At 44.2% G+C, this 9,554-nt stretch overlaps 1 protein-coding gene across 2 annotated transcripts in view; it reads left to right on the top strand.

The window, feature by feature from the left end:
• The first annotated feature begins 189 nt into the window (after window positions 1-189).
• nhsl1b (NHS-like 1b) overlaps window positions 190-9,554 on the top strand; it is a 123,137-nt gene continuing 113,772 nt past the window's right edge. For both annotated transcript variants that reach the window (XM_083790360.1, XM_083790358.1), the window contains exon 1: window positions 190-730. In XM_083790360.1, coding sequence (XP_083646486.1) covers window positions 397-730 — 334 coding nt within the window. In that variant the 5' untranslated portion in view covers window positions 190-396. The remainder of the gene's footprint in view (window positions 731-9,554) is intronic.

The raw sequence follows: 9,554 nt of genomic DNA, 5'->3' as shown, positions 1-9,554 counted from the left end.
CATCCCACAAGTGCATTCTGGCTCCAGTTCCAGTTGCTACAGGTGGTTCGGTTGTACGTTCCTCCGGGTTTTCCGTGTACTTTTCCCGTCTCGTGGAGTTGTGTGTGTGTGTGCGTGCATGTGTGTGTGTGACTGTGTGTGTGTGTGTGTGTGTGTGTGTGTGTTTTTCTCTCTGGCTAGTGGGTTTGAATAGACTTTGGAGCAACGTCTCGTCTCGACTACAACAAAACTCGCATCCTTTGAAAGAGAAATATGGCGGGATGCAAAGGTTGTGTAGCCTCGCAAACAATGCCAGCAACAGAGGAGTACCGTGTGTTTTAAAAAACCCCCGTCTGGTTGAACTTGTGAACGTACGTTTAAAGTGTTTTTTTATTTAGAGTTTTCTCCTCTTTTAAAATGCCCTTTCACCAACGGACCATTGAGCCGCGGCGTGTGAGTCGGTTAAACGGCAGGGATGGCAGGACGCCGGGTGAAGACGGGGGCTACATTGTTGTGGATGGACGCAAGTTTAAAAAACCCATCATATTCACGTCCCTGGATGAAGTCAGCTGCCACACCATGACCAACATTATCCATCAACTGTCCGACCTGTCTCTGCGTGCGAGCGACATCTTCCTTGGGATTGAGATGCAGGCAGGAATGGTGTACCAGAGATCCTGCAGGATCCAAAGACGCCTGGAAACCTTGCAGACTGAAGCCCGCAAGTTCGATCCCAAGAAAGTTAAAATCCGTAAGTTTTGCACTTTAATACCAAAAGAGATTTCCAATGACAACAAAGCATTTTCTTTGTGACTGAATTACGACTATAGTCATAAATCATAGTCGCATGTCATAAATCAGTGTGCTGTGGGCTGACTCTGAGACATTGTTATTGTTGAATTCGTTCACGTAGTTGTAGTTATAGGAGTGGACAGTTGGCACAACACCTTGAATATCATAATGTAGGCCTATTGGCTTCCAATGATATCTATTTTTAGCAAAAACCCATCATAGCCTAAATGTCACAGTTTGTGTGATGAAAGGAGGGCGTGAGTCGTGACGAGTGTGTCTAAACAGTAAACACATGGTAGTGTTTCTTGGATTTGGGGTTGTCTCTTGGCTGTCAAAATGATTGACCTACACATTCATTGACCATCACCATTCACCATTGACTCAGAAACACGCCACTTTCTCCAGTGTGCAGTAATTCCGTTGTTGTGGACTGTAGTACAGTGCAACTGAAGCTGGTCGACTCCCAAGATGATCAAGAAATCAATGTATTTGGTAACAGGCAGTCGCTGCTGACTCCAGTGTTGTTTGACTGTTTGGTTCAGCGTCACCTACAGTCACAGGCAGTTACTTATTAACTCAGACTTTGAGTCATAGTAGATTATGTCTTGTGGGCGCTGTGAGTGTGTGCCAGTCAAACAAGTGACAAGATAGGAGGGACTGTCATTTTGTGAGCTCTGATCACTTCCACATGCTACAGGAAACGTACTATCTGTCTGATATGGGCTAACAGAGTAACTTAACATCATTATTTGTTCTGATAGGGGATAACACAGTAACTTAACATCGTTAAGTTAAGTTAAGTTACTACTTCCAAGTTCCAACACTGCTTTGAGGTTAGGTCTGTTTTCGTCACATCTCTCTGTTGATGTGCTGAATAGTGAAAAGGATCTTTTGATTATCCTGTTTTCTTTCTGAAATATGTATTAATTGAGGAAACAGGTCTAACAACCGCTCAGAAGACTATCCTGAGTTCACTCCCTTAATTGTTTTTCAACATGACATAGTCTCTTTCTCACACACACACACACACACACACACACACACACACACACACACACACACACACACACACACAAGCTGAGTAGACATTTCCCAGACCCAAGGAAATGTGACATATGACGAGTGAACTTGACAGAAAACACAACACACAGTAATGCTGGTATTCCATCAAGTCTTATTAGAGAGAACCATTCTATGACGGCTTGCAGACACCTATTAACCATCATGTGTTATTATTATGACGTGACCCAGTCAGTGTAACTAAAATGGCCCTACTATTTCACTCTAGACTGACTCCAGTGTCCACAGCTCCTTAATGTTCTTTACATGGTTCCCAAGCTTTTTAGCCCGTGACCCAAAAGAGAAATTTCTCTTCCCCGGACCCAAACTAGTGAAAATAGCAGATCTACAAGCTCACAACGCCTCGCTTCGCGCAGCGTTGTGAGCTTGTAGATCGGCTATTTTCACTACTACTTAAACATTAATTTGTTTTCTAATTTATGGAATTTATGGACGCTTTACAAATCAGTTTACCTTCTCTGTGAATGAAACAAGTGTTGTGGTTGGTTGAAAAAATATCGTATCCGGGGGAAATACATCTGACGGATGTTCCGGTCTGGGGCTAATATTCTGCAACAATAGCAGATCTTGCTGCAATGCACTGTGAGCTTGTAGATCAGCTATTTTCGTCTGAAATATTTAGTGTAGAGCGAAAACGAGGGAGGGCTAGTATAGAGGGATTAGAGGTCTTGGGAAATTAGGAATACGGTCAGTTAAGTATATGGTATAAGATAAGTGGTTAACCAGACAATTAGTGAGTCGGAGGGGGCAAGCAGCTCGAGACAAGGTGTGATGGAAGAGGGCTGGAATGTGGTGTGCATTACGTACCAGGTTACAATCTAGCTCCCACACAGCCCCAAGGGCAGCACAGGGCGTTCAGAAGCAATGCCTTAGGATTCATAACTGCACAAAAATGTACGCTTGAGTTCATTAATGTATGAACACATTTACCTGTTCTGATTTGTATGACAAAGTGTCAGAACATTGCTCAGGCTTTGCACGCCTATTATACATTAAGGGGAGGCATGTATTTGAACACGCTGTGATGAAAAGCAACTGTCAAACGGAAGTTAATGTGCAACCTGTATCACTCCGAGGCACAGACATAGTCTCCGTTTAAATATCAGGTATTTCCCCTCTCCGATCGAGTCCTTCTGCTCAGAGATTCACACGTCAAAGCACCTCACCGCCACAACCAGTATGTCTACTATGGGATAGAATCTTAAGTCTTTAATGGGCGTTTATGTGAAGGCTCTGGGAAAGTAGTAACTAGCTACCCCAAAGCTATGTAAATAGATAGTTATGTGAACGGATGGTTAGCTTGCTTTAATGGTTAGCATCACAGGGCTTGTTCTATTACAGTGCGTGTAGGTCAGGATCCATGTTGTAACCCCAGCTTAGAGATGGATCAAATTACTTGTGAGGGCCAAGAGAATGGCGGCATAGAGGGGCTCCTGGCAAGGACTGACATCGAAGGACCAAGTAGTGTGCATTTGTGTGTGCTTACTGTGCTCGTCTGTTTGTTTGTCACCAGTCACTGGACAAATGGCAGGCAAGTTGAAGTAGTGTATTCTGCACATTATAGACAATTGTATTTTTCCTGTACATGCCTGTGTATTTATATATTTGCTTAATGCTTTATCCATCAGATTGACAGAAGCTATTGTTAGTAAATTGCTCCAGCTGAATTTCAATCCCAGTGTAGAGGTCAGCGGCCCATTCTGTCCCAGCTTCAGTGAACCTGACTTGATTATACTTTAGAGAGCTAAACATAGTCTACCGTAGCCTGGTTTGCAGTGTAGATGGAGCTGGGCAAAGTGGGCATTGACTCTATATTGTTATCACAAGTATTCAAATCGTGAACCACCATGTCTCTATATTGTTATGTTTCTTTAAGTTCCTTTCTTCCTTAATTATATAAGACAACGAACCCTGTAGCCTACAGTTCTGTTTTAAGCCTGTCTTTACTAATGGAATCAGATTTCCTAGGGTGTGTGTGACCTAGTAGCAGCATTATGAACTTAAGACATGTTGGTCCGGGAGAGTGAAAAACTCTGAACAAATTATCAAACTTCACATTTATTCCTCAGATTTAGGCTAGTTAAGTTTTTATTCACCCCTTTAACAATTAACAAGTGTTAGCCTTTGTGTCAGTGCTGTATTCATTTTAAAGTGAACCGTGCCTTTAACTATACGTTACCAAGCGACTCCTCTGCTATCTCCCAAATATAGCGCTGGTTTGAATAGGGAGTAAGTCATTTTAATAGGGAAAGTAGGTCGAACTGGAGTGAAGGTTAATTGGAGTTTAGAAAGACTTAGGGGCCTCCTTGTCAGACATCGTAAGTATGGCATTTATAATTCTGTGCAGATGAGAGCAAGACATGCACATGAACATTTGTGCAATTGTATACACAATACATACTGCACATACACACACGGATTCAAGGGAAAAGACGGCCAGGCCAGCCGCCTCACCGATGCCCATCTCACTCTCACACACACACGCACGCACGCACGCACGCACGCACACTTGCACGCACGCGCGCACACACATGCATGCATGTACATTCCTCCCTCTATCCTCAGATATTTATAGCACTCTGTCTTTGCATGGTCCATCTTTCATCTCTAGCGTGCTATCAATTTGAAATGTGTGTTACCCCGTTCAAGTGCCTGTGCCTCTCAACTCTGCTGGTGGCCTTTGGCCATTCGCATAGAAGGCCTGCCCTCTCCATCTTATTTCAATCCCAGTACGTCCGTCTCTGATAGGCTGATACTATCCACTGCTGTGTGTTTACACAGGGCTGCAAGATAATAATCATAGTGGTCATTAAACTAACTGCCTAATTGAGCTTCAACAGCGAATGAAAACACTCACTCAGTCAGGCCTAGTTAAACTAATTATTGTTTACAACTTTCACCACTCTCTTGTCTCTTGTCCTGCTTCTCACATGTGAGCGCCCCCCCCCCCCACACACACACACTCACACACACACACACACACACACACACACACACACACACACACACACACACACACACACACACACGCACACGCACACGCACTACATTTATTACCCTATTCATTCTAACTCAGCCCCTCCGGGCCAACATTCACTTATGCCCTGCCATGGTGTCCTCTGTTCTACAATAGAGCGCAGTCATCCCACAGCCAGGGTCCACAAGCCAGGGTCCCACAGGGCCTGTCCAACTGCGGAGCCTGGGCCCACTGTACAGGCTGAGAGACCCGGCTCTCATGAGATACAGTAGCCTAGGGCAGTGGTTCCCAACCTTTTTCCCTTGGAGTCCCCCCCCCCCCCCCCCCCCCCCCCTTCTTACATCTGACAAAAGCTGAGTCCCTCCACACTTGGCACACGGACACACACACTTTTAGTTTTTCAGACATGTTATTGTTAACCAGTTAAGACCTACATTATATTATTCGAAAATTGCGTCTATAGTGGATCTACAAGGTCAGAACCTGTTGCATCGTGTTTAAAACGCCTTTCCACTCCAGGAAGAGCCCAAGTTGGGAAACACTGGCCGAGGTCAGGGACCATTGAGAGACAGAGAGAGGGGGTCCGTGTGCAGGCATGCACACACATGCCCTTGCATAAGTGAGTGACAGCGGCCCTCTCCCATGGCACCATGAAGTCTGTAGTGTAGACCTCCCACGAGTTACTCTGGCGAGGGCACAGTCGAAGGAGAGAGGGATGGCGTGAAGCCATTCTTCTTCTCCATGTCATCATCCTGTGAAGTAACTACAGTGGTCATCAATTAGGCAGTGCACCTATGTTAAATCTGTCTTGGCTTTCATGGTTTGTACTTATGTGTTTATATTACCTGCTTTGAGTCAAATGTACAGTAAGGGCAACTCATTTGTTGAATGATATGGAACTGTAAAGATTTCATCCCTAAAGCGGCAAGCCCTTTCTCTGGCAGTATTTGAGTCAAGTCTAAATGTAATTGTTCCACCACAAGTAGTATATGTGTGTTGGGTGGGAAACAGAGAGGTTAATGACCTGTGAATAAAGTAGAAGCTTGACCTGCCTGCGGAGGGTCTGTCGCAGTGCGAACCGAGTGAGACACACACACTTTGCCCACTGAACGTGTGTTTGCCGTGCTGGGCAGGTCGTGTTGTTGTTGTTCTGTGTTTCTCTGTGAATATCGTGTGTCCGCTCTCGTGTTTTGTCCGTGCTGGGCAGGTTGTGTTGTTGTTTCTCACATGTAATAATGGATGAGCAGACAGCTCAAGACTAGATCGCGTGTTGCAACCTGATGTTTCAGCATATTCAATCATCAGTCACTCTTCCTTTTTGTTTTCACTTCTGCTTTCCCTCCATCCTGTGCTGAACCAAGGCTCTTCCTCTATCTCTTCTAGATCTTAAATTCACATGGCTCCCTGGCCTGAACCCCCCTCTCTTTTGTCTCTGTCCATCTATCTCACTTTGATGTCGGCCTTCATACTGTCAGCCTGACCACAACAAAGACAACAACTCCTCCCTTCATCTCTCTCTCTCTCTCTCTCGCTCTCTCTCTCTCAGGTGTATTTGATGTTGACATTTGACCAGTTGCAGTTTATTTGTCATCTAAGAGCATATCGTATCAAGCTTTCATTGTTTCTCGTTGCGTGTGAGGGGTATGTACAGGGTGGGTGTGTGTGTGTGTGGGGGGGGGGGGGGGGGGGGGGGGTGGCTGTGTGCGCGTGGCCTTGCACACACTTTTGTCTGTCTGTGTGTGTTTGTTTAGCGTGGGTGTGTTTTGTGTACATACATGGCATGTATGGCTGCATGAGACCATGCATGTGTGTCTGTCACTGTATGTGTTTCTGTATGTTTGTTTTGAGGACCATGTAACAGCTCACCCACGTTGGCTGTGGTGTGTTTTTCCATGGCTCTGGGCCCTGGGGTGTGTTCGAGGGCCTTTGGGTGTTCGAGGGCCTTTGGGTGTTTGAGGGCCTTTGGGTGTTTTGACTACCAGCGCCACCACAGAGGTGTGCGTGTGCGTGTGTGTGTGTGTGTGTGTGTGTGTGCGTGTGTGCGCAATGCAACTCGACTGAACTTACCCACCTGTCAGTGATGATGCCAGTCAGATAACGTCAACTATAAATGAGATGTATTTTCTCTGTCTCTTTATTTTATAAGGCCACGTCTTTATTTTACTGTATTAATGTCCCCTCCCACATACTAATGCACGTGTCAGATGCACACACACACCTCTACACAACTTCCACAATGATGAAATGCAATGACAAAGTGATGAAAAGAAAAGTACAACTGATAAACAATTTTCTGTTGACAAACAAACAAAAGAAAAAAACAAGATGCAATGAAAGGAAGAGCAATGGTGGGAAAAAAAATAGCCTGCCGGAAGTGAAACTATTGAAAGAATGGAAGAGAATGTGTGTGAATGAGGGAAGCACAGAGAGAGGCAGAGAATGTAGCGTTAGTACGTATACTGTACTACGTACTGTATCATGTCTGTTCACTCTGTTGGGTGTCAGCTGGTAATGGAATCACAGATGATTGACTCTTCATTGGTGAGCACAGGCAAACACACAGCATGATAGCAGTAGACTGTGTGTGTGTGTGTGTGTGTGTGTGTGTGTGCTCTAGCTACTTGTTATTGTGCTTTTGCAAGAGTGACGCCACTGAGTGTTTGAAGTGTTGTGTGTGTAATGCGTTCCCTCCCACTGATAACATTAGCCTTTAATTGAGAGCAAACACTGTTGCACTTTATTAAAGAAACCAACGTGACCACACCCTAGAGTGTGCCTTGATTGATGTGCACAGAAACACACGCACACACACTCTCTCACACACACACACACACACACACACACACACACACACTCACACTCACACTCACACTCACACTCACACTCACACACACACACACACAGTTGAACAGACATTCATATTCATACACAGATTACACACATAAATAAACATACGCTTACACACAAGTACCATCCGGTACTTAAACACAGACAGACAGACAATGCACACATGGGGGAAACACACACATAATGACATATTGCAGCAGGTGGGAGCTTGTCCTATGGCAGCATAAAGCCCATTGTCATCCTACACGGGCACTTTGTAGCACTCAGAGCTTGAACGTGTCACATCAGGCTCACGGAAAATAAACAGGATTTCCACTGCCACATCTGTCACCCATCATATCACCTCTGTTAGCCTTCTTCCTATCCTTGCACGCACGCACATCTGTCACCCATCACCATCATATCACCTCTGTTAGCCTTCTTCCTATCCACGCACGCAGTCACATACGCACGCACACTACACTACACTACACACCGTAGACTGGTAACTGCACTCACTCAGGGGATTCTTGTGACTTGCATTAGTTTCTGTATAAATGCAGTTGGCCTGCTGTCCCACTGGGCAGCCAGTCAAATAGGAAATACCATTCTATAGAGAGGAGAATATACTGTAGCTTCGTAGCTAGCCAGCCTGCTGCCTGCCTTCACTGAGCGTATGTCCTACTCTCAGCATTGCAGCCAAGGCTTGGTATAAGTGACTATTTACACAGGCAATAGTAGAATTTGGGATGGAAATGATTAGTTAGACATTTGTGGCCGTGGGAAGACAAGAAGTTGGAACTACCAGGCGATCCAACATTCTGTCATCAAGTAATGCCTTTAACAATGAAGCTGTTAGTAGTGTCTTTTCAAAGGAATCTTTTATTTATTTATTTATTTTTAAAGATTTGTTTTTGGCTTTTCGTCCCTTTATTGATTGTTACAGTGAAGACGGACAGAGAGAGGGGAAGAGACACGCAGCAAAGGTCGTCATGAACGGGACTTGAACACGCAACGCACTGTCAGGCCAGAGCCTATATGTGGCATGGGCCTGGACCACTAGGCCAATAAAGTAGAACAGGCTTGCAAGCTTGTGCCTCGGTTGTTATTATACGTTACTCTACTAGGTTGATCGTGCAATATCTGTCAACAAAGCACGTAAAATATCGACCTTTTAAGTCGAGGTGTAGGCTGCTAGAATGTCCTTAGTTTAGCAAAAAGATTGTTGTGAGCATGTCAGTGAGTCATACTGTATGTATCAACTATCAACATTGTTAACTGGAGGTATGGTTGATGGTGGTATTGTGGCTGAGAAGTATTAAGGACACTTCTGGAAAGATGACCCTCACCCTAGTGCTAAATTGGACTTGTCAACACTATTGTGATATGAGAGTAGATGTCGTCTGGGATTTAGGATATCGCATAATATCATATAAGTGCAAGTTATAACTGCAGGTCTTTTCCTGGTTTTAATCCAGCCCTATTTTATATATCTTTTTAAAATGTAAAAATAACTTTTGCGAAATACCACATCTAGAAGCTCACACTGCGCCACATGATCACAACACGATGTGAGCTTAACAAATTGTCACAGTATGACATTAATTACTGTCACAATATCAAAGTACTTGGTAAAAATATGTGACCAAATTTGACTGAGAGACTGCCATTGGATTCTTTTTAATGTTTTTTTTCATGTCATATGAAAGCAGTGAATCATAGCTTCAAATTGATATATTGGTTGTTCAGTTTTGGAGATGTGGCTTATAGAGTAATATCTTGCAGAGAAACAGCGAGTTGAGAAAACAGGACAATCATACATACTAACTTAACTTAACTGTACACAGTAAAATCCTCATCAACCTATTTTTACACTCTCAGTCACTCTTGATTTGTATCG

This window comes from Protomyctophum parallelum, assembly GCF_964188405.1.
Source record: "Protomyctophum parallelum genome assembly, chromosome: 19".
Classification (NCBI taxonomy): Eukaryota; Metazoa; Chordata; class Actinopteri; order Myctophiformes; family Myctophidae; genus Protomyctophum; species Protomyctophum parallelum.
The sequence above is the reverse complement of the archived record's forward strand: the minus strand, read 5'-3'. Positions and strand labels throughout refer to the sequence as shown.